The 26,056-nt window shown below is 40.0% G+C and overlaps 2 protein-coding genes across 4 annotated transcripts in view; one reads left to right on the top strand and one right to left on the bottom strand.

The window, feature by feature from the left end:
• fahd2a (fumarylacetoacetate hydrolase domain containing 2A) overlaps positions 1-6,206 on the bottom strand; it is a 67,070-nt gene extending 60,864 nt beyond the window's left edge. The window contains exon 1 of one of the 2 annotated variants that reach the window (XM_034170672.1): positions 6,088-6,206. The gene's annotated coding sequence lies outside the window, so the exon portion shown is untranslated. The remainder of the gene's footprint in view (positions 1-6,087) is intronic. The other variant, XM_034170673.1, reaches the window with a different exon arrangement.
• Positions 6,207-6,616: 410 nt separating this feature from the next.
• zgc:152830 (uncharacterized protein LOC767682 homolog) lies at positions 6,617-23,236 on the top strand. 2 transcript variants are annotated; one of them, XM_034170675.1, is made up of 16 exons: positions 6,617-6,702; positions 14,100-14,141; positions 14,229-14,319; positions 17,119-17,267; positions 17,351-17,459; positions 18,072-18,199; positions 18,274-18,373; positions 18,459-18,534; positions 18,657-18,742; positions 20,872-20,976; positions 21,234-21,309; positions 21,502-21,620; positions 21,702-21,785; positions 21,871-21,928; positions 22,620-22,801; positions 22,914-23,236. In XM_034170675.1, the coding sequence occupies exons 1-16, from the start codon at positions 6,683-6,685 to the stop codon at positions 23,046-23,048; spliced, it is 1,560 nt and encodes a 519-aa protein (XP_034026566.1). In that variant the 5' UTR covers positions 6,617-6,682; the 3' UTR covers positions 23,049-23,236. The 2 variants fall into 2 exon arrangements, with proteins under 2 accessions (XP_034026566.1, XP_034026565.1); XM_034170674.1 differs by lacking the exon at positions 6,617-6,702 and having other exon boundaries at positions 14,006-14,141.
• Positions 23,237-26,056: the final 2,820 nt, after the last annotated feature.

Here is a 26,056-nt window from a genome sequence, read left to right on the forward strand (position 1 = left end):
GGGCCGTGCATTATCCTGCTGCAACATGAGGTGATGTTCTTGGATGTATGGTACAACAATGGGCCTCAGGATCTCGTCACGGTATCTCTGTGCATTCAAAATGCCATCAATAAAATGCACCTGTGTTCTTCGTCCATAACAGACGCCTGCCTGCCCATACCATAACCCCACCGCCACCATGGGCCACTCGATCCACAACATTGACATCAGAAAACCGCTCACCCACATGACGCCACACACGCTGTCTGCCATCTGCCCTGGACAGTGTGAACCGGGATTCATCCGTGAAGAGAACACCTCTCCAACGTGCCAAACGCCAGCGAATGTGGGCATTTGCCCACTCAAGTCGGTTACGACGACGAACTGGAGTCAGGTCGAGACCCCGATGAGGACGACGAGCATGCAGATGAGCTTCCCTGAGACGGTTTCTGACAGTTTGTGCAGAAATTCTTTGGTTATGCAAACTGATTGTTTCAGCAGCTGTCTGAGTGGCTGGTCTCAGACGATCTTAGAGGTGAACATGCTGGATGTGGAGGTCCTGGGCTGGTGTGGTTACACGTGGTCTGCGGTTGTGAGGCTGGTTGGATGTACTGCCAAATTCTCTGAAATGCCTTTGGAGACGGCTTATGGTAGAGAAATGAACATTCAATACACGAGCAACAGCTCTGGTTGACATTCCTGCTGTCAGCCTGCTGTGGCCTTTTATTGTGGGCAGTCTAAGGCACACCTGTGCACTAATCATGGTGTCTAATCAGCATCTTGATATGGCACACCTGTGAGGTGGGATGGATTATCTCAGCAAAGGAGAAGTGCTCACTATCACAGATTTAGACTGGTTTGTGAACAATATTTGAGGGAAATGGTGATATTGTGTATGTGGAAAAAGTTTTAGATCTTTGAGTTCATCTCATACAAAATGGGAGCAAAACCAAAAGTGTTGCATTTATATTTTTGTTGAGTGTATGTGTACATCATTTAAAGAGATTAAACCTATAAAAACAACATTTGTGGTATAAAACTGACTTTATTAATATTTACATGTGAAATGTATGCTTACAAATTATTGCCCCATAATAAATTCTGAGATCACACCACATGAGTTTGCACCCCGACTACTTACAGTAAGGAAAATAAGTATTTGAACACCCTGCGATTTTGCAAGTTCTCCCACTTAGAAATCATGGAGGGGTCTGAAATTTTCATCTTAGGTGCATGTCCATTGTGAGAGACATAAAAAAAAAAAAAAAATCCAGAAATCACAATGTATGATTTTTTAATAATTTATTTGTATGTTACTGCTGCAAATAAGTATTTGAACACCTGTGAAAATCAATGTTAATATTTGGTACATTTAGCCTTTGTTTGCAATTACAGAGGTCAAACATTTCCTGTAGTTCTTGACCTAGTTTGCACACACTGCAGCAGGGATTTTGGTCCACTCCTCCATACAGATCTTCTCCAAATCTTTCAGATTTGGAGTTTCAGCTCCCTCCAAAGATTTTATATTAAGTTCAGGTCTGGAGACTGGCCAGGCCACTCCAGGACCTTGAAGTGCTTCTTACAGAGCCCCTCCTTAGTTGCCCTGGCTGTGTGTTTGGGGTCATTGTCATGCTGGAAGACCCAGCCATGACCCATATTCAATGCTCTTACTGAGGGAAGGAGGTTGTTTGCCAAAATCTCACAATACATGACCCCATCCATCCTCCCTTCAATACGCTGCAGTTGTCCTGTCCCCTTTGCAGAAGAGCACCCCCAGAGTATGATGTTTCCACCCCCATGCTTCATGGTTGGGATGGTTTTCTTGGGGTTGTTCTCATCCTTTAAACATGGTAAGTGGAGTTGATTCCAGAAAGCTCTATTCTGGTCTCATCTGACCACATGACCTTCTCCCATGCCTCCTCTGGATCATCCAGATGGTCACTGGTGAACTTCAAACGGGACTGGACATGTGCTGGCTTGAGCAGGGGGACCTTGCTGCCCTGCAGGATTTTAAACCATGACAGCATCATGTGTTACTAATGTAATCTTTGTGACTGTGGTCCCAGCTCTCTTCAGGTCATTGACCAGGTCCTCCTGTGTAGTTCTGAGCTTTCTCAGAATCATCGTTACCCCACAAAGTGAGATCTTGCATGGAATCCCAGACCGATGGAGACTGACAGTCATCTTGTGTTTCTTCCACTTTCTAATAAATAATCATAACAGTTGTTGTCTTCTACCAAGCTGCTTGCCTGTTGTCCTGTAGTCCATCCCAGCCTTGTGCAGGTCTACAGTTTTGTCCCTGGTGTCCTTAGACAGCTCTTTGGTCTTGGCTATGGTGGACAGGTTGGAGTGTGATTGACTGAGTGTGTGAACAGGTGTCTTTTATACAGGTAACAAGTTCAAACATGTGCAATTATTACAGGTAAATAGTGCAGAATAAGAGGGCTTCTTAAAGAAAAATTAACAGGTCTGTGAGAGACAGAATTTTTGCTGGTTGGTAGGTGTTCAAATGCTTATTTGCAGCAGTAACATACAAATAAATTATTAAAAAATCATACATTGTGATTTCCGGATTTTTTTTTTTTTTTTTTTAGATTATGTCTCTTACAGTGGACATGCACCTAAGATGAAAATTTCAGACCCCTCCATGATTTCTAAGTGGGTGAACTTGCAAAACTGCAGGGTGTTCAAATACTTATTTTCCTCACTGTATGTCAGTCAGCAGGTAAACCCCACAGGCACATACAGCATAGTATCATTAAAAAGCACACATCCTGTGCACCAGCTGTACCACAGTCTATGAATTACACCTTTGAATGGTTTATCTATTAAAGAGTAAAAACAGAAGGAAATCAATTGTAAGGCCTGAAGAAGTTTCTGTATGAAGTATTTTAGCCATAAGGTCAAGTGAGAGGGGAAGTGTTTGCTTTTTAAATACTTGAAAGACACTGGACTCGAGAGGATTTAGTACTGCTATAACGGACTGATGCAGCAGGTGGCAGTAATGTAACAATAAGGATGCTGGCTGCTGTTATACGCCACAAAAGAAGAAGGGTTTGTTGGTTTTGTTTTGTGTCAAAATAAAGCCATAAAATACATATATTTTAAGTTAGCGGTTTTATATGACAAAATAAACGGAACATGGAAACAAATTTTGACAAAAAAATCCATATACAAATGCTGGTTTTGCAGCACTGAATTGCACTTCAGTACGTGCACAGTAACTGCACCACACTTAAAAATTACTGTGATTGTAAACACATTTTAATTGCATGAATAGAATTAGTGGTCATGCACCTGAGCACTGGATGTTCGGTCACTGACCGGTATGAGTGCTGTGGGCTTTGGGGCTCACTGTACCTCTTCCGCACTCTGGACTTGGGAAGATTAGTCCGTTTAATATTAATCTGATGACACGTTTCTTCATCTTGCAGTGTTCTGCCAAGGTTTTGTTGATGAAATCTGAACATAGCGTGCAGAGGGATTTACCGGGGAGCTCAACCTTGCGGACAGATTCACCAAGTCTTGCCTTTGTCCACGTCCACCTCCCGCTCCAAACATGTCCACTTAAACCTTTTTTTTCACACCACTATCGGTGTCTTTAACACGGTCTTCGTCCTCTCTCTCTGTAATTTTGACCGTGTTAAAGACGCAGCTCGACAGACCAAACTTGCAGAAACTCAAAATGTCCACATCCAGGTACTTTCAGTGACTTTAGATATTACAGAGATTCTGATTGGCTGAAAGTTTGCTGTTGTAGAAAAAATAACCAATGATGTTGTGTGTTTTATCTTGCAGTTTCGGCAGCGCTATTATGGTTCCCATGCATATGAAGAAAGATTTAATTTGCACGGATGACCCGCGCTACACCCCCCCCCCCCCCCCCAAATCTTACTCAACGGATTTACATTGATCTCACAAATGGCCAGAAAAGTCACATCCCTGATGTTTGATTAAGATATAATGTAAAATATACATTAAATGGGGATTTCAATGTTAAATTTAAATGACCACAATCTGGATCAGATCCAGATTACACTTTGTCAGTTGATATAGGATAATGTCCTACATAGCACTCTCAAATATGAAAGAAATTCAATCTTTTTTTGTCATTTATGAATGTTTGCAAAATTCGTTCAATGTTAAAACATAGGGATTCTTCCCATTTTCCAGGATTTTTCCTGACTTTCACCTACCACCTTGTAAATTGAATCAGTTCTTGCCTTCAGGAAATGAATCCACTGTAAAAAATTAATAATGACATATGAAAAATTGTGGATTATAGGCTGACAAACAAAAAACAGGGGTGAAAACACAACCTCCACCCAACTTCACTGGCACATGTAATAAAACTATTGTTTGCAGTGTTTTAACCTCACCCCTTGTTACCCTGTCTACACTGCATTAGGTTCATCTAGGTGCATCTTGCATTAGGTTTTGTTTTGACTCTGCTTTGAGTTTTAAAATACTTTCACTTCTTCTCAAATGTTCTGTGATGACATGACAGAAATAGTTTGTCAACAAGAAAACCTGAAACTCTACTTAAAGTTTTGAAGCTGACCGAAACAACTATTATTTTCTAAAGTTATGCCTTTTGTAGGTCAGCGTGTTTAATGTTAGTCATGTAAATACTTTGAGCCTTTTTTTGTAATAATAAAATAAAGTCCAACTAGACTATATTTCATCCATCAATTTCATAAAGCCACCTTATTCCAGTTTAGGGTCTGTATTGTGTTGTGAAATCCGGATCCAGGTAGAGTCCGGGTCACGATGTTATTTTGATTCCTCACCCTTGGCGGACGTCAGAAATCTCGGATTGTTCTTGTTAAATTCACCCTTTAGTTGCCATTGTCACACATGCTTTTATAAATGTGCCTTGAGCTTGGGTTCTGCACAAGTGCATTCAAAATTTTGAACTGGCTTTTTGGTACAGTCACTTGCCCAGTTCCGGATCACTGCTAGCTCCGGATCATTGCTGTAGTATTTGCGCCACCGTTTCTCGTAATCAGTGCGAATAAGCTAATACTTGGTACCAATGGAAAGACTGATGTTTTGTCTACAAATGACCACAAGCTCGACCGGATCCAGCCATTCTTGTGATCAGCAGAGGAATCAAAACATCCCGGTGTCTGCGGTGTGTGAGCTTTTTCTGACTCACTCATTCCTGCAAGTTTGAAAGTAACGATCTCTAAGACGTAGCAAAGGTGAGTTAGCCATTCGGTCTTTTTGGTTCTAGAGTGGGAAAATACTTACTTACTTGGGTAGAAAATGTCAGTGTGTTATGTCTTGCTGTTTAACTGCTGCACACATTTATCTCTGACGTGAAAATTTTCCGGTAGTGGATCACTGAAGCAGCAGCCTCGTGTCAGGACTTGTGAGTCGTGTACTTTGGGGCTCATCTCAACATCACGAATGGGCATGAATGTGGGGGCTTTTACTTTTTAATTCAGGAGAAATCTCACCTCCACATTTCATTTTTTGCTTGTAAAAACGCATAACAGTGCCTTTCGAAACTAAGTAAATTCCCATTTAATAAGTAGAATTTATATCATTTTGTGTTCAAAACACATTCTCGAGCACAGTGTGTATCATTCTGCATTAGAAGGGCTCCAGCCAGATGCCAGGAATGAACCCAAAGTGACACAGAGTGTCGTGATCCAGAACCGGGCAAAGTGATCCATTTCCGGCAAATAGTTGCACCACACATAATGTGGATTCACACTTTAAGTAGAAGGGCTACCACATCCTGACTTTTTCAGCTAGATAACATCCACATACCCAATACAACAATACACAATAAAGGACATTCAGTTGCATTATGGCTCCGTATAGCGGGACTTTCAAAAAAAGTGATCCAGAACTGGGTAACTGTCTGTACCTAAAAGTAATAGTAGTGGTGGATGTGTGCACGGTGTCAGCTTTGATAGCTGCAGTGTAAACAGCCACATAAACTGATTTCTGCTGTAACTTGATAACAGAGCTGTAAATTACAGATAAGAAGAAACATCTGCACAGAAAGTAAAACGCTGATAACGGCTTAACATCTGCATTCCGATCACTGCAGAATACCTTGATTTAACGTCATATCAGTAAGAGTGTCACGCTTACTTGTTCCTCTCGATGATCTTTGGACCGTCTTTCTTCTTTAAATTAGACTTTGGTACTTTTCACTACTTCCGGGGTGGTGATTGTAGTCCGCGTGGTCAGTCAGTCCTATCAAAAATGAGATAAATTAAACGAACGCAAACCCCAAAGTGTAGCGACTGCTGCAGGTATTATGTAATGGGAAAAAAAGCTGTTGCTAAAATAAATTGTTAGGGTGATCTTAATGCTGTTTTCGCCTGACTTGGAATGTGCGTTATAAACTACATTTCCCAGGAACGGCCTCTCACGTTGTGTTCAAAACTATTGGAATTTGGCTATATACGATCCGTAAACCAAATTGTCAAACTACTAGTCAAATCATCGGTATCTTTTACCAGAAAATAATATAATTACTTCTCAGTGATAGTATCATATTAACCCTGAAAACGTATGGATCGTAGAAGAGTTTTATTTTCCATTAACTTTAATTTTTCGAGCTTTGAGGAGTATGTGAAGGCAGCACAAGCGGATGTAAATCATGTGACCAGGAGAAGCAGATATATACAGTGTGGAGAGGAGCTTTCTGAGGAGTAGCAGCCTGTTAGCTGAGGAGGAGACGATGACGACGATGTTCGCCTGGTCAGACTCATTTTTACTCTTCGTGCGGTATTTGTGAAACTCTTAACTGTGATTTTTGTGTAAATTATAAATGGGGTGACCTGAATTTGTCAGGACGCTGAGTTTTTTTTAACACACACACACACATACGTATATATATAAAGTTGTGTTTTTTTTGGGGGGGGGGGGGGGGTTTAACATTGCCATTGTGGGGTGTTGTGTATAGAATTTTGTGAAGAAAAAAAAGAATTTCATCTGTTTTGGAATAACGCTTTCGCTGTGAATACTTTCTGGACGAGTTGTGTTATTTGAGAACCACAATGGAAATAAGTGTTTATACTTTAATGTGTTATCCTCTGTTTGACTTATTGTTGTTGTTACTGAGATATGAATTTTACCAAAATAAATTCAATCCAGTCCATTTTAAAGAGGAAATCGTGTTTGAGGTTGTGTGTGTTTTTTAAATATATCCCTGCAGTTTTTACTATATCAATGTTTACGTATTTCACCTTTGAGAAGATTAACTTATTGCTATTCTGTCACTTCTGTAACGCATATCTGTGTGTTGCAGTATTTTGCCCACTTATTGATACAACCCCTGGCAAAAATTATGGAATCACCGGCCTCGGAGGATGTTCATTCAGTTGTTTAATTTTGTAGAAAAAAAGCAGATCACAGACATGACACAAAACTAAAGTCATTTCAAATGGCAACTTTCTGGCTTTAAGAAACACTATAAGAAATCAAGAAAAAAAAGATTGTGGCAGTCAGTAACGGTTACTTTTTTAGACCAAGCAGAGAAAAAAATATGGAATCACTCAATTCTGAGGAAAAAATTATGGAATCACCCTCTAAATTTTCATCCCCCAAATTAACACCTGCATCAAATCAGATCTGCACATTGACCCTATGCCATGACATTGACCCTATGTGTCTTTTTGCAAGGAATGTTTTTGCAGTTTTTGCTCTATGGCAAGATGCATTATCATCTTGAAAAATGATTTCATCATCCCCAAACATCCTTTCAGTTGTCCAAAATATCAACATAAACTTGTGCATTTATTGATGATGTAATGACAGCCATCTCCCCAGTACCTGACATGCAGCCCCATATCATCAATGACTGTGGAAATTTACATGTTCTCTTCAGGCAGTCATCTTTATAAATCTCATTGGAAAGGCACCAAACAAAAGTTCCAGCATCATCACCTTGCCCAATGCAGATTCGAGATTCATCACTGAATATGACTTTCATCCAGTCATCCACAGTCCACAATTGCTTTTCCTTAGCCCATTGTAGCCTTGTTTTTTTCTGTTTAGGTGTTAATGATGCCTTTCGTCTAGCTTTTCTGTATGCAAATCCCATTTCCTTTAGGCGGTTTCTTACAGTTCGGTCACAGACGTTGACTCCAGTTTCCTCCCATTCGTTCCTCATTTGTTTTGTTGTACATTTTTCGATTTTTGAGACATATTGCTTTAAGTTTTCTGTCTTGATGCTTTGATGTCTTCCTTGGTCTACCAGTATGTTTGCCTTTAACAACCTTCCCATGTTGTTTGTATTTGGTCCAGAGTTTAGACACAGCTGACTGTGAACAACCAACATCTTTCACAACATTGTGTGATGATTTACTCTCTTTTTTTAGAGTTTGATAATCCTCTCCTTTGTTTCAATTGACATCTCTCGTGTTGGAGCCATGATTCATGTCAGTCCACTTGGTGCAACAGCTCTCCAAGGTGTGTTCACTCCTTTTTAGATGCAGACTAACGAGCAGATCTGATATGATGCAGGTGTTAGTTTTGGGGATGAAAATTTACAGGGTGATTCCATAATTTTTTCCTCAGAATTGAGTGATTCCATATTTTTTTCCTCTGCTTGGTCTAAAAAAAGTAACCGTTACTGACTGCCACAATCTTTTTTTTCTTGATTTCTTATAGTGTTTCTTAAAGCCAGAAAGTTGCCATTTGAAATGACTTTAGTTTTGTGTCATGTCTGTGATCTGCTTTTTTTTTCTACAAAATTAAACAACTGAATGAACATCCTCCGAGGCCGGTGATTCCATAATTTTTGCCAGGGGTTGTACAAGCATGTGCTTAGTTCCACTTTCACATCCTCTGCATTTTATGACCTACAAATTAAGCTGAGCTTTTACTTCTAGTCATATGACACTTCTCCAACTTTCCAAGATCATGTTATTTCAGCAGTTGCTCAACTTGCTGACAGTCGACTGCAAGCCACACACACACACACACACACACATATATATATATATATATATATATATATATATATATATATATATATATATATATATATATATATACTGTTTGATAACTAAAATAAAGGATTGAAATGAAACTAGTTATTCAGCCTGTACTACAACCCCTGGCAAAAATTATGGAATCACTGGCCTCGGAGGATGTTCATTCAGTTGTTTAATTTTGTAGAAAAAAGCAGATCACAGACATGACACAAAACTAAAGTCATTTCAAATGGCAACTTTCTGGCTTTAAGAAACACTATAAGAAATCAGGAAAAAAAAATTGTGGCAGTCAGTAATGGTTACTTTTTAGACCAAGCAGATGGAAAAAAAAATATGGACTCACTCAATTCTGAGGAAAAAAATTATGGAATCATGAAAAACAAAAGAACGCTCCAACACATCGCTAGTATTTTGTTGCACCACCTCTGGCTTTTATAACAGCTTGCAGTCTCTGAGGCATGGACTTAATGAGTGACAAACAGTACTCTTCATCAATCTGGCTCCAACTTTCTCTGATTGCTGTTGCCAGATCAGCTTTGCAGGTTGGAGCTTTGTCATGGACCATTTTATTCAACTTCCACCAAAGATTTTCAATTGGATTAAGATCCGGACTATTTGCAGGCCATGACATTGACACTATGTGTCTTTTTGCAAGGAATGTTTTCACATTTTTTGCTCTATGGCAAGATGCATTATCATCTTGAAAAATGATTTCATCATCCCCAAACATCCTTTCAATTGATGGGATAAGAAAAGTGTCCAAAATATCAACGTAAACTTGTGCATTTATTGATGATGTAATGACAGCCATCTCCCCAGTGCCTTTACCTGACATGCAGCCCCATATCATCGACTGTGGAAATTTACATGTTCTCTTCAGGCAGTCATCTTTATAAATCTCATTGGAAAGGCACCAAACAAAAGTTCCAGCATCATCACCTTGCCCAATGCAGATTCGAGATTCATCACTGAATATAACTTTCATCCACAGTCCACGATTGCTTTTCCTTAGCCCATTGTAACCTTGTTTTTTTTTTTTCTGTTTAGGTGTTAATGATGGCTTTCTTTTAGCTTTTCTGTATGTAAATCCCATTTCCTTTAGGCAGTTTCTTACAGTTCGGTCACAGACGTTGACTCCAGTTTCCTCCAGTTTCCTCCCATTCGTTCCTCATTTGTTTTGTGCATTTTCGATTTTTGAGACATATTGCTTTAAGTTTTCTGTCTTGATGCTTTGATGTCTTCCTTGGTCTACCAGTATGTTTGCCTTTAACAACCTTCCCATGTTGTTTGTATTTGGTCCAGAGTTTAGACACAGCTGACTGTGAACAACCAACATCTTTTGCAACATTGCGTGATGATTTACTCTCTTTTAAGAGTTTGATAATCCTCTCCTTTGTTTCAATTGACATCTCTGTTGTTGGAGCCATGATTCATGTCAGTCCACTTGGTGCATCAGCTCTCCAAGGTGTGATCACTCCTTTTTAGATGCAGACTAATGAGCAGATCTGATTTGATGCAGGTGTTAGTTTTGGGGATGTAAATTTACAGGGTGATTCCATAATTTATTCCTCAGAATTGAGTGATTCCATATTTTTTTTTCCTCTGCTTGGTCTAAAAAAGTAAACGTTACTGACTGCCACAATCTTTTTTTCTTGATTTCTTATAGTGTTTCTTAAAGCCAGAAAGTTGCCATTTGAAATGACTTTAGTTTTGTGTCATGTCTGTGATCTGCTTTTTTTTTTTTTTTTTTTTTTTCCTACAAAATTAAACAACTGAATGAACATCCTCCGAGGCCGGTGATTCCATAATTATTGCCAGGGGTTGTAGTTAGTGCCTCACAAATAGAAGGTCCTGGGTTTGAGCCCACCTGCACCTCATTCTCTGTGTACATCTGGAGGTGTGTCAGGAAGGGCATCCGGTGTAAAGCTTGTGCCAAAGCAACATTTGGCTCATACAGTATATAGTATGGTGTCCCAGAGCAAAAAAAAAAAAGAAATTATAAATCAGAGTACCCTCAAAATTTGATGTCTGAAATGGACTTAATTTTGACACACAAAACAAGTTTTCGTTTGTGGCTTTCGAAAAGAAACATAAGCATGTCAATCTGTACAAAGAATTTTTCCCTAATCATTGAAACTGATATTTTGTAGATGATTTTTAAATAGTTTCTGACCTCACCTCAAAATAAAACCATTGTTGCAGTGTTTTAAGCCTACCCTTTGTACCTTGTCGGCACTAATTGGCCCACACTGCTTGACCTATATTATACAAATAATGAATATTTTTTTCATTCGTTCAATGGAAAGAATCTTTCCATTAAATGAATGAAAAAAACATTGTTTTATATAACCTCTAAACTAGATCCTTGTCATTTGATATTTTAATAATTTATAAACAAGAGAAAAAGGACTTATGCCTTTCCTGGTCCTGCAGTGTCCCCCAAAGCTCTGTAGCAAGACAGATATGCCTTGTCTCACCCAGGTGCCCTCTCATGGAGCCTCCTGTGCCCCAGTGGCTCCCTGCAAGCGTCGAGCTGCAGAGGAGCCAACTCGGCCTGTGCAGCTCTGCCTCCAGCAAACACTGCTTTCTCAGGACCCCCCCCCCCCCCCCCCCCGACTCACACTCCAGCTCCCTCAGTGCATCCAGCCTTCCCATCCATTACCCAGCAGTCTGGGCACTGTGTCGGGCCGCCGTTTGTTCTTAGGCTAAGTGCCGTCGCCACTAGTGTGAGCGCATAGCGATGTGCAATAGCACAAAATGTAGAGAACCAAAATTGCACGGTAAATGGAACACAGTGGCAAATGGTATGAATAATCCATGTCACGTAACATGCAAGCCACCAGTCAAATGACAAGGAGCTATTCAGGTGTTATATAAAGGCTGCTATTCAACCACACCTGTTTTTACTCTGCTTTGAGTTTTAAAATGCTTTCACTTCTTTTCAAATATTCTGTGATGACACAAACGGTTTGTCAACAGGAAAACCTGAAAATCTAATTGAAGTTTTGGAGCTGACCAAAATGACTCATTTTCTAAAGTTATGCCTTTTGTGGGTTAGCTTATTGAATTTTAAAATAAAGTCCAACTTCCTCCAGTTTAGGGTCACAGCTTTGGTATCTTTTTTTTTTTTTTTTTAATCTGTTAATCACATTTATGAGTATAGACTTTAGATATTTAAATTCAGTGTAAATGAAATTAGATATTTGTGTTTGACAATCTAAATGTTACCTGCCTGAAAAATAAAATTATGGATCCACCCTGTTAAAAAAAAAAAAACAAAAAAAAAAACACTTTTTCATGTTGTCATTATGGGGTATTTTGAGGGGGGAAATTAAGTTACTCCATTTTGGAATAAGGCTAAATGATATGTGCCTGCAAAATAAAATCATGCATCCTGTTATTGCAGCAGACATTTTTCTCCATTGTGGTTTTGTTACTTCTACTACACTGGTGCACAAAGATGTTTTACTCATACAGAGATTAACAAGATGATGTAACACTCACTTTAAAGTGCACGTTCGGTACAAAGTCTGGCAGAGTGTGCTGCACTGAAAGAAAAGAAGTGGTAACATTTTTCTTTGAAGCGGCTGCTTGGAAGCCGTCGGCTATTAAATCTTTTGGTTTACGTAATAAAGAAGCTCTATTGCGCATACTCAGTACTACTATTATAGCTTCTTTCCGCATTCCTAATATTCCACCTTGGATGCTCGTTGACCCAGTACTTGATTTATCATTACGGCCATTTAAAAAGAATTGCACCAATGATTTAATCTTTTTGACCAAGTTTGGAGAAATGAGGTATAAATACAGACATTATTGTGAGATCTATACAGATGGGTCGAAAGACCAGAATAAAGTAGGTGCAGCTTCTGCAAGTGGCCTTCTTCAATGGCAAATAAGATTACCAGACAGTTCTTCTATTTATACAGCTGAGTTGTTTGCCCTGAAAATGGCTTTGGGTGTTATAGAGAACACTGCCCACAGACGTTTTGTTATTTATACAGACTCTCTGCCTAGTGTAACAGCTTTGCAGGGCAAAACTTATAAACATTCGTTTATTGTTCAGCTTTTGGAAACTTTGTATAACATCAGTACATTAGGTAAGCAAGTAATATTTGCTTGGATCCCTAGTCATACAGGCATTAAGGGGAATGAAACCGTTGGCAAAAGAAGCTCTTGCTATGGATGTTACAGAAATAAACTTACCCTACATGGATCTAAAGCCAAAAATTAACAATTATTTTAAAAACATATGGCAAACGTTATGGGATCTCTATCCCAATAATTAACATCAACCGCTCATTAAATTGCTTAGTCTTCTACTGCTAGCTAAGCGACAGGAAGACATTGTGTTGACCCGCGCTCGTATAGTCATTCACACTTGACACATGCATATTTACTTGCAGCAGGCGCCCTGCTTTATTGTTTACTGTGTAACTGCGTACTTACAGTGAAACATATCCTGCTTGAAGGTGTTGATTTTGCTCACATTCGGGTGAATTTTTATGACGTTCCTGATCTTAGGACATTGTTTAGAGATGTTTCACGCTCCCGCATTAAGTTTTCTTAGAGATTTAATCTTTTTATTAGATTTTAAGTTGGTACTTGTTTTGAGTCCCATTCACAACAGTTTTCCCTTTGGGCAAGGTACTTTGTTCCTATTGCCTAGTCTTTCGGAGGAGACTTTCAGCCATCAGGCCCGTGTAAGGGAGACTCACCTTTTGTGCGCTAACAAACCTGCTTCGTTTGTTGTAAAGAGTTGGGATTTATCCCGGTGAAGTAGTCACATTCCTAAACTACTGATAGCTTGCTGTTTAACCTGTAATGCATGACATTGTGGTGAATTTTGTGTTTATTGTACCAGGTAAATATTTGTCAACTGTTTGACACTTATGTGTTGGTAGTGTCGTTAATTTCTAATCAATCAATCAATCTTTGAAGCGGCACTCAAAAAGGTCTTACAGATTTAGTTACTTTGACCGATTATGTCATCAGAGTCAGCATTGCATGGATTATGTTTTACATTATTTATATGATCTTGTATCAATCAATCAATCAATTTTTTTTTATCATTTAATTACTTTAATGTAATTTCAGCCTGTGATACAGTGTAAACTTGGATATGAGAAGAATTTACTTTTGTTTTTGTCTGTCTAGCATCCAGCCAATTGAATATACTACTGACTGCAGTAATCAGAAGTGAGTATCAGGACAAGTTCTCATCTTCAGCTGAGTTACACCTTCTCCGGCACCAATACTTAGATGATTATTTCCTCTTCCCTCTAGTTTTGATGGCATTGTGTTGGTGACCCAGAGCCATGAGACGCTGCCCTCCAACCTGCAGTGTCTGAAAGGTCCTCTGCAGGACTACAGCTCTGTACGTGTCTGTCAGCATTCTTTCCTGCAGCTGCAGCAAGCATCCACACGCAGAAATACGCCTGTCAAAAAGCAGACTTCTATAATACAAATAATGAATGTTTGAGTTCAGTGATACGAATATTTCAAGAGGTGAACGCTGGAACAGACCATTAAACTCGGCTTCACCTCGTTGAATGGGCTGTTCCAGCTTTCACTGAATTAACTACTTGTTCCATTTAAAAAAAAAAAAGTAAAAACATTCATCATTTGTTTTATATAACAGTTAAAATAGATCTTTGTCATTTGATATTTTATTAATTTATAAACAACAGAAAAGTTGGTGTTCCACTGCTGCTAAGGTCCAACATGAACTTTAAATTGTAATGTGTAGTCTGGTCTTGCAGTGCACTGACTTCGTACTTCTGTTAAAAAAAACAAAAAAAAAAACTGTGTAGGTCTTCAGTCCAGCCAAAAATAACTTCAGCTTTTCATCTGATCAGCTCTTCATGCATCCAGACGGTTTACTGTGTGTGCGCGCGCAGAGTGCAATGGTACCAAACGTATGCAACCAAATTTTCACTCTAAATAGAACCAAAATGCACTCTATCAATCAATTTTATTTATATAGCGCCAGATCACAACAAACAGTTGCCCCAAGGTGCTTTATATTGTAAGGCAAGACCATACAATAATTACGGAAAAACCCCAACGGTCAAAACGACCCCCTGTGAGCAAGCACTTGGCAACAGTGGGAAGGAAAAACTCCCTTTTAACAGGAAGAAACCTCCAGCAGAACCAGGCTTAGGGAGGGGCAGTCTTCTGCTGGGACTGGTTGGGACTGAGGGAGAGAACCAGGAAAAAAGACATGCTGTGGAGGGGAGCAGAGATCAATCACTAATGATTAAATGCAGAGTGGTGCATACAGAGCAAAAAGAGAAAAACACTCAGTGCATCATGGGAACCCCCCAGCAGTCTAAGTCTATAGCAGCATAACTAAGGGATGGCTCAGGGTCACGTGATTCAGCCCTAACTATAAGCTTTAGCAAAAAGGAAAGTTTTAAGCCTAATCTTAAAAGTAGAGAGGGTGTCTGTCTCCCTGATCTGAATTGGGAGCTGGTTCCATAGTAGAGGAGCCTGAAAGCTGAAGGCTCTGCCTCCCATTCTACTCTTACAAACCCTAGGAACTACAAGTAAGCCTGCAGTCTGAGAGCGAAACGCTCTATTGGGGTGATATGGTACTAAGAGGTCCCTATTATAAGATGGGACCTGATTATTCAAAACATTATAAGTAAGAAGAAGAATTTTAAATTCTATTCTAGAATTAACAGGAAGCCAATGAAGCCAATATGGGTGAGACATGCTCTCTCCTTCTAGTCCCTGCCAGCACTCTAGCTGGATCATTTTGAATTAACTGAAGGCTTTTCAGGGAACTTTTAGGACAACCTGATAATAATGAATTATAATAGTCCAGCCTAGAGGAAATAAATGCATGAATTAGTTTTTCAGCATCACTCTGAGACAAGACCTTTCTAATTTTAGAGATATTGCGCAAATGCAAAAAAGCAGTCCTACATATTTGTTTAATATGCGCATTGAATGACATATCCTGATCAAAAATGACTCCAAGATTTCTCACAGTATTACTAGAGGTCAGGGTAATGCCATCCAGAGTAAGGATCTGGTTAGACACCATGTCTCTAAGATTTGTGGGGCCAAGTACAATAACTTCAGTTTTATCTGAGTTTAAAAGCAGGAAATTAGAGGTCATCCATGTCTTTGTTTGTAAGACAATCCTGCAGTTTAGCTAATTGGTGTGTGTCCTCTGGCTTCATGGATAGATAGATAAAGCTGGGTATCATCTGCGTAACAATGAAAATTTAAGCAATGCCGTCTAATAATACTGCCTAAGGGAAACATGTATAAAGTGAATAAAATTGGTCCTAGCACAGAACCTTGTGGAACTCCATAATTAACCTTAGTCTGTGAAGATTCCCCATTTACATGAACAAATTGTAATCTATTAAATATGATTCAAACCACCGCAGCGCAGTGCCTTTAATACCTATGGCATGCTCTAATCTCTGTAATAAAATTTTATGGTCAACAGTATCAAAAGCAGCACTGAGGTCTAACAGAACAAGCACAGAGATGAGTCCACTGTCTGAGGCCATAAGATCATTTGTAACCTTCACTAATGCTGTTTCTGTACTATGATGAATTCTAAAACCGGACTGAAACTCTTCAACTAGACCATTCCTCTGCAGATGATCAGTTAGCTGTTTTACAACTACCCTTTCAAGAATTTTTAACAGAAACTCTAAATGCAATGCAACACAAATGGGATGAATAATCCATGTCATGTGACATACAAAGCACCAATCAAATGACAAGGATCCACTCAGCCGTTGTATAATGAGTAATATGGTTCAGGAACTAAAACAGTGTAACTTAAGTTAGTTTCATAACTCTAAATACCCAGTTGAGTACAAGTATTTGGTCTATTTAATTTTTTTTTTTTGGGGGGGGAGCATGTTTATTTTGCATCTAAAGCAACTTTGCTGCAAAAAGTGGGGAAACTGACTACTGCAGAGCATGCACGTGGTGCGTAGAACTGTGTTGCACACAGTGCTTTTACCAAAAACGCAGTAATTGCTGCACACACCGTGCTGCTGCTCGAATGCTTCAATGTTCTCTGCAGTGGTAGTGATTGTGGTTCTCCTCAATCAGTATTTGAAGACCTCAGAGAGGAACTCAACTGAAGGTAAACTCCCAAATACAAAAGCAGACATTCACAAAAAACTCTCTTCATTCTCTGTAGGTGGACAGCGGTCTCGGGGAGGAGGTGGTGGTCCTGAAGGTGCCTGGCATATCTGGTAACAGACTGGTGTTTGCTTCCACCGGCCCAGTAAACAGAGACTATGATGATGTCAGGCGTTTCAGTGATGCAGCGGAAAAAGGCATCAAACGGTGCGTAAGTGGTAACTAATGGTAGCTTTTTTTTTTCTGTTTCTTAGCAGCTTTCTGAGGTGTGTGTGTGTGTGTGATTTCAGGGCTTTGAAAGCAGGCATGCAGCGCCCCCTGCTGATCTGCCCTCCTCACCCGGCCTATGAGATGAGTACACTGGTGGCTGCTCTCGGGGCTCTACATGCTCTGTACATGGTGAGAACGGTTTGCTGCATTAAATAAAAGAAAGTCCTATGCAAGAAAATGTGTACTAGTCTTGGCTGAGGAAGTAAACCTGTGATGGATATACTACAGCAATGTGTCCAAAGTATTCCAGAAAGGGCCGAGAGGGTGCAGGTTTTCTTTGCAGCCACTGACTCCAGCAGGTGATTTCACTGATGAACATCACTTTGAGCAGATGGGATGAGTTCAGTGAAATCACCTGCTGGAGTCAGTGGCTGCAAAGAAAACCTGCACCCCCTCGGCCCTTTCTGGAACACTTTGGACACCACTACAGTATGGGATAAACACCAGCCCCATGTAGATTGGTTGAATCCCTCTATGTTCAAACCTTCTATCATCCAGTCCTTCCAAAGCTTGCACATTACAAGATATACTAAATGCTGTATTACAGCTTTACTATTATGGATAATTCAACAGCGTTATTACGCAACAATGCCGAACCGTCTGCACTAAGACTGGCTGTGGGTGTGTGTGGTTTCTCTGCTTTTATTTTATTCCTAATGTAGATTTCAGACAAACTGTTTATGACTAGACACTGGGGATGGAAAAGTATGAACTCATTAGTTATTTCTGTACCCTCAAAAGCCGCTGGAACTGAGGGAGCTGAAAGTGAAACCTGATGACTGCAAAGTGCATGTTCTGGGTCTGTGGGTGGCAGAGGATTCAGAGGGACAGAAACTGGTGCGACTGGCAGAGGCTTTGGAGAGTGGCAGGTGAGTCAACAGCTTCATCTGAAATGTCCCACATCGTGTCGCTCCTCCTCAGTGTTCCTGTCTCCTCCCCTCAGACTGGCGTGCCGTGATATTGGCGGCTCAGACCCCGAGCGTATGGCTGCTCCTCGTGTGGCTGATTATGTCCAGGAACTGTTCAAGGACAGCCCTGTGACGGTGTGAAAAATTACACATCTTAATCTGATCTCTTAAAGAAAGCAAAAGTTTTAAAAGACTAAGGTGTGTGTGTGTTCTGTACTAGATTGAAGTGATCAGCGACCTGAAGGTTCTGGAGAAGGAGTATCCCTGTTTGTCTGCAGTCAACCGTTGTGCCAATGGTAGGAGAAGGTCTTTTTAAAAGTTACTCATGCATCATGTGTATTTGAGCTACACAAGATAGTGTTAAATTTCTTAAATGTCGATATTTTAAAGATGTAATTACGTTTTTGTCTGCATGTAGTTGTGCCTCGTCACCAGGCCAGAGTTATCAAGCTGCAGTACTCTGGAGAGGGACCGATCCAAAAAACTCTCATGCTGGTGGGCAAGGTGAGGGGAAAAAAATCCATCCATTTTATGTTGAAGCTTATTGTAAACCCAGAGGAAGTCCCAACTTATTAAAATTAATGTAGCCACTCCTAAATGTCATTAAAGATTATAACCATCTAAGTCATAAAAATTATTTTCTTCAGCTCATTCCACCACTATCATTTTGTTCCTTAGTAAATAAAGGATTCACAATCTTGTATCACCACTATGATCAAAATTCACCTTTTCTGTTAACTATATTTGATTTTGACCTACATGAATTTAAAATTCAGTGAACAGACTTCATGACATGGCATGCTGTTTGGGCCTCCACTGGCAGTACTTTGCAGTATATGCGAGTGTAGTATGTCTTCAGCCTCCATGGAGCTGAAGAAATGCAGCATATCTTAAATTGGAACTGAAAGTGCCAAAGAACAAAATAAAATGGAAAGAGAAAGACAGCAATGGACACCACTAATAAACATAGGCCGCCAGAGATCTGTTGGGACGAACACCGGTTAAAATATGGACAGATTTCTCATGAAAGTTTTGCTGGCTATTCACTGGACAGGTAAGATGATGCTCGTATAGATCTGCTGTAGCAGCTGACAATATGAAATAATTTTTAATTTGTTTGCCAATTGAGTCAGTGAGGAGAATTATAAGCTGTATTTTTCCTACTCTGAAAACTGAAATTCAGAGTTCCAAATTTCATTCAAATGCACCATGAGCTTTTATCTTTGCACGTGCCACCTCTTTCATGTCCTTGGTTGTTTCCCCCAAAATAAATATTATGCCAGCAATAATTGGCTGTATTTTTGTGGTTATACAGCAGAAATAAAGCTACTTTATAATAACTAGAGTTTAACACAAAATAAGCTGTCCATTTTGTGATAAATGAAGAGACTATATGCCTCCTTTAAATGTGAAAAGGCCACCAGACATCTGTTGGTAACTTACGAGTAGAAATGTTTATAAAGGGGACTTTGTTTTCAGGTTGCCTCTGTTGGTAGGAAAAACAAAATTACTGAAGGAATCCCCAAAGTTCAAGCTTAAATCTGCCTCAACAAATAGTAAACAGTACGAAATGCACATGACTCTGAAGTCCAGCTGTTTTTTTTAAAACATTAGCTGTTGGATCCTATTAAAGGCTGAAATAAATGTAATCCTGTATAATGGCAAAATTGGTGGATTCATTTTTCTTAACTGGCGAGGGGGCTCAAACTCTGGGCACCTGTTGTCATAACATGATATGATAGCCAGAATTTTTATTTAATACTGTAGTGAGGAGTGTGTGTTTTAATGTAACAATTCAGTAGAGTTCTATAAAGGCAGATGGATATGAAATTTTTATTTATTTGAGGAAACATTATGCACATTTAGGGGAATATAGAGGATGTGTCATTTTTTTATATCAGCCTATTCCTTCAGCAAATCTTCCAAATACCAAAGTAAAACTCTTTCCACGGATTGGCTAAAGCACATATATTGATTGTAAGTCATTATTTCACTGTGTATTGAGAACTCTTTAGAGCGGTTCTTTGTACACCAAGAAACTTGAGCGTAGTACATTTTACACAGTGTGTTCAGTTTACAGGTTCTTATGATTCTATATTACTTGTTGCCCAATTATTTTGTAATTTTATGAAGACTGGGAACCACATTAAATACCCCTGTGCGTCATTTTTACAAAAATCAATGGCACAATTTACACCCAACTGAAAGAGAAAGGACATTTGTCATGGTTTTTTGGTGGAATGTCACCACGGCAGGCTGCAGGAGCACGTCCATTTCGAGTCAGTAGGGCACGGGCAGCATGAGTGATCCACAGTGTATAACACCGTTATGTCCACCTCCACCACCAATGACCTCATGGTACTGACTGCTGCACAGACCAGTGGACATCACAGTGACCAGACAGATCTGTGGGAAGTGGGCCTTTGAAGTCCACTTTAAATTAAGATGCAATAGGATACTTTAAGTTTGTGAAAGTAACTGTGCAGTTTTCATAGTTATTGTTGCATATTAAATATGCAAGAATATTGTTTGTAGTAACAGTGTTGTTTTGGACATTCTGCTGCATAAATATTTGCATAAAACTGACTCCCTTCAATTTAAGATTGATATTTGTGTGTCTCCACCACTTCCAGGGTATCACGTATGACACGGGCGGAGCGGACATCAAGGCTGGTGGGTTCATGGCAGGGATGCACAGAGACAAGTGTGGAGCTGCTGCTGTCGCTGGATTCTTCCAGGTAGAGGGAAAAAAAATAAACTTTCAGATGAGTAATAAGACCTCAGAAAGATTTAATAAGCAGCGCAAGCAAGGGTTCTGTAAGTACGGTGACATTTATGTCAGGACTTCTGTCCTGTTTTATGACTCACAGCAGCTGGAAATAGTAAATGGTACATCAGATCTACAGATAACTTTAGAAGATGTCAGATATTCAGGTTCACGTACTTTGCAAGAGTAAGAAAGCTTCACTGACTCTGTGTCCTTCTTGCTGTGTAGATCTTAGCCAAGCTGAAACCAAAACATCTGAAAGTTGTCGGCTCAATGGCGATGGTGAGGAACAGCGTGGGCGCAGGTCAGTGTAGTCCAGTGTTTGGTTTTACAGGAACCTTTGATGCTGAGCCTTCTCTTGGGTAAAAATGTGTTGGTTCTGTGATGAGACACTGATAGTAGCTTTGTTTTCTGTAATAGAAATGTCTAAGCAGGATGGGATGTGCCTAGGTTTGGCTTGGCTTTAAAGGTTGGACCTTCATGTGTTTATTTTCAGACTGCTATGTGGCCGATGAGCTGCTGGTTTCTCGTGCGGGTCGCAGAGTGCGTGTGGGAAACACTGATGCAGAGGGGCGCATGGTGATGGTCGACTTGCTCTGTGAAATGAAGGAGAAGGTCAGAATAACTTATTACCAGCTCTTGACTAATGTGTCTTCACGCTCCTTCTCGTTGTGACTGTGTCCTCTATCGGTGCAGGCGGTGCATGAAGTTTCGCCTCAACTCTTCACTATTGCTACTCTGACCGGTCATGCCATCAGGGCCATGGGACCTGAGTACTCTGTGAGTCCCGCTGAAACACAAAACTACAACTTACTTGGACGCATTGTGCTTTAAACACTAAAAATTTTTCACTTTCTTTTTGTAGATCATTATGGATAATGGACTGGCCCACAGCAACGGAAACGCCGCTCAGTGGCAGAAAGGTAAGACTTAAAAATGTAACCCATCACAAGAAACATAATTGAAATGCCTTTTACATGTTAGTTCAATATTCAAACAGCCTGACACTGAAATACATCATCCATTAATTGTGTCCACCAATGAATAGCTATTGACTTTACTGTGTGCACTGATTTACTTTTATTTATTTTTTACAGGATTAAATGTACTGTAAAGTTTAACCCAATCTTTAACCAAACACACAGATTTGTGCAATTCTTTCATTCTTCTATACCTGCTTATTGAATCAAGGGTCTGGCGTGGGGGGTGCTGGAGCCAGCAGTCATAGGGCGTCAGGTAGGGTACAACCTGGACGGGATGCCAGTCTGTCAGAGCCACATATAAACACAGTCACACCAACGGACTACTTAAAGTTTCCAATCCATCTAACCTGCATGTCTTTGGAAGTGAAGAGAATAGGTGGAGACAAATTTTTTTTTGATTTACAATAAATTATTTGTGGTTTAACATTTTTTGGTAAATAACCAACCATTTGCTTGTTCCAGCTGCCTTATGACAACAGTTTGCATGAAGCTAAACATGCTTTGATTCACTATGAGGTTCAGTAACCTCTGTAGGGTATTTGTCTTGTCTCCCTCACCCCTGTTAATTTTTTTTAATGAATAACTAAAATGTAGAAATGGCGCCACCATGTGGTATTTGTTTGTCATGCAGCTGGAGACGTGTTGGGTGATGTGTTTGAGGTGTCCAGGATTCGTCGAGAGGACTATGAGTTCCATAAGGGCAAATCTGAGTACGAGGACATTCTGCAGTGCAATAACCTGCCGTCCTCGGCTACTCCTCGAGGACATCAGACACCAGCCGCTTTCCTCATCATGACATCTGGTCTAGACAAGGTAACGGCATGTTCTCAGAATGTTTGCCTGCAGACAGAGGTGCAGTGATTAATGCGTTCTGCTTTTTTTTTTTTTTTTTTTTTTTCTTCTCCCACCTGACCTTCCACTGCAGCACGGTGTGGATTCTGACAAGCCTTTGCCGTACTCCCACATTGACATTGCTGGGTCCAGTGGGCCGTTCCCCGGCATGCCAACAGGAGCACCCATCCTGGCCATGGCTGTGAACTACATCCCATTTAGCACCTAATCAGATGATCCAGATTCTGGTTTCTGCACAATCTCAACAAAATTGTTTTTACTTTGTGTAGAAATGTTAACATTGCCAACACATGATGCAAAACATGAAATGTTTAATCAGATTCAGAGTCTGCAAGAAAGTACTGTATCTTAGCTTTTCTAAGAACCATCGACAGCATGTCCCATGTTCTCCACGGGTTAAATGACCCTGTTTTTAAGTATATATATATATACACAGTGGCTTGCAAAAGTATTCAGCTCCTTAGTATTTCACACATTTTAATTTGTTTATGGCGTTTCAAATACAAGAAGTAAATCGGGCTTCTCAATATAAAAAATTTCTAAAATTATCTTCCTTAGACTCAAATTGAAAGTAAATCTCTACAACTTGATATAAATGAATTAAAAATATAAAAACCAAGATGATGGGTTGCATAAGTAATCAGCCCCTTTGGTATCATACCTGTAAATAATCAGTTTAATTGCCAGTTTTCTTCAGACAAGTCAGGGGATGGATACATGAACATTTCCAAGTCACTGAATGTCTTGAACATTATTTACATCAGTTATAAAGAAATACAAACAGTATGGCACTCTATGGTAATCTGTGTGGAGTAGACAGTTCTCAAAAACTGAGTGACTGCACAAGAAGAACAGTGAGGAAAGCTACCCAGACAACCCAGAAAAAGTTTTAGGCTTCTGTGGCTGTGATTGAAGAAATTGTGCACAGTGCAAATTCTGCGTTTTGTGCCTCCAGTTATAAAGCTTCATGATGAAGTGGTATAGACGCGGGTCTTCTGTCACTAAAACATCAAATCTGGGCTTGCATCTCAGATGTACCTTCTGGCAAATTGTAGGTGAACTTTCAGGTCTTCTTTTCAAGACAGTCCTTCTCTGCTCCACTTCATCATGAAGCTGTATAAGTGGGGATATAAAATCCGAAACTTACACTGCACAATTTCTCCTATCACAGCCACAGAAGCCTATAACTTCTTCTGGGTTGTCTAGATGTCGTGGTGGCTTTGCTCACTCTTCTCCTTCTTGCACAGTCACTCAGTTTTTGAGAACTGTCTACTCCACACAGATTTACCATAGAGTGCCATACTGTTGGTATTTCTTCATAACTGATGTAAATAAAGTCCAAGACATATTCAGTGACTTGGAAATGTTCATGTATCCATCCCCTGACTTTTCTGAAAGAAAACTGGCAATTAAACTGATTATTTACAGATATTATACCAAAGGGGCTGATTACTTATGCAACCCATTATCTTGGCTTATATATTTTTTAATTAATTTATGTTAAGTTGTAGAGATTTACTTTCAGTTTGAATTTAAGAAAGATAACTTTAGAATTTTTTATATTGAGAAGCCTGGTTTACTTTTTGTATTTGAAATGCCAAATTAAAATGTATGAAATACCAAGGGGCTGAATACTTTTGCAAGCCACTGTGCAGTAGTGTTCAGAATAATAGTAGTGCTACATGACTAAAAAGATTAATCCAGGTTTTGAGTATATTTCTTATTGTTACATGGGAAACAAGGTACCAGTAGATTCTCACAAATCCAACAAGACCAAGCATTCATGATATGCACACTCTTAAGGCTATGAAATTGGGCTGTTAGTAAAAAAAAAAAAAAAAAAAAAAAGTAGAAAAGGGGGTGTTGAAGAATAACCAGAATGGCAAAGGCTCAAGACTGTCTGGAGTTCCCTGTAAGTGCTGTGACAGTTAGAAGATGCCTGTGTGAAGCTAATTTATTTGCAAGAATCCCCCGCAAAGTCCCTCTGTTAAATAAAAGACGTGCAGAAGAGGTTACAATTTGCCGAAGAACACATCAACTGCCTAAAGAGTAATGGAGGAATATTTTGTGGACTGATGAGCATAAAATTGTTGTTTTTGGGTCCAAGGGCCGCACAGTTTGTGAGACGACCCCCAAACTCTGAATTCAAGCCACAGTTCACAGTGAAGACAGTGAAGCATGGTGGTGCAAGCATTATGATATGGGCATGTTTCACCTACTGTGGTGTTGGGCCTATATATCGCATACCAGGTATCATGGATCAGTTTGGATATGTCAAAATACTTGAAGAGGTCATGTTGCCTTATGCTGAAGAGGACATGCCCTTGAAATGGGTGTTTCAACAAGACAATGACCCCAAGCACACTAGTAAACGAGCAAAATCTTGGTTCCAAACCAACAAAATTAATGTTTTGGAGTGGCCTGCCCAATCCCCCGGACCTAAATCCAATTGAGAAGTTGTGGGGTGACGTCACAAATTCGCAGAGTCGTTTCCGTGACGACGACGCAAATCCGTCTGCGCTGCGACAGGAAAACCGTGTTGAAAACCATTTGTAAAATTCAGGCGGCTTTTGATGGCTTTCAACAAGTGAGTATCTGAGAAATTGTTTAACAGCTTGGGCATGTTCCAACTTGTCCGTTAAGGTTTCCAACGGACGTGTTTTTCCTGTCGCGACCCCCCGCAGTTGGGTCCGGCCCGACATGCAAATCTGCCCGCACGTTCTTTCATTACAAAATCTCCTTTAACAGTGGAATGTCCGCATAAACTCCTCATGCCGACTTCTTCTGAAACTTCTCTGTTCTCTGACGACGACCTGGGTGAACAGAGCCTGAAATGTGGAAGTTTTCAGCTTGAAACAGCGAGACGACGACGCCTCGGAGCGCAGATCGCCGTAAGGCGCCGTGGGCCGTCCTTAAAGCGACACTTGCACACCAAAATCTCTCATCAGCCATTAAAATTTTTACCGAAAACCAGCTGAATTTATCAAATGGTGTCCACTCAGTTGTGCCTTACAGTTTTGAAAAAATTTTGATCAAACAAAGCAGCAGTCTGAGCCATTCCTAAACAATGAAAAAATCGAGAGGGTGGGCCACTCCTCACTCAAAGACTGCCCACAGGCGAATGACGTAACCGACAGGCGTGAAAAAACTCTTGCATGCCCACGAGGGTTTAAGCATGTCTGATGTAATCACACGTGATTCAAATCCATATGGTTT

This window comes from Thalassophryne amazonica, chromosome 5 (assembly GCF_902500255.1).
Source record: "Thalassophryne amazonica chromosome 5, fThaAma1.1, whole genome shotgun sequence".
Taxonomy (NCBI): Eukaryota; Metazoa; Chordata; class Actinopteri; order Batrachoidiformes; family Batrachoididae; genus Thalassophryne; species Thalassophryne amazonica.

Bases quoted from the DNA above. Each gene is read 5' to 3' on its own strand.
- zgc:152830 (XM_034170674.1), top strand. From the start codon at position 14,065: ATGAGAAGAATTTACTTTTGTTTTTGTCTGTCTAGCATCCAGCCAATT. The intron at 17,268-17,350 runs GTGCGTAAGTGG...GTGTGATTTCAG, and splicing joins GCGGAAAAAGGCATCAAACG to GGCTTTGAAAGCAGGCATGC. The intron at 18,374-18,458 runs GTGTGAAAAATT...GTTCTGTACTAG, and splicing joins TCAAGGACAGCCCTGTGACG to ATTGAAGTGATCAGCGACCT.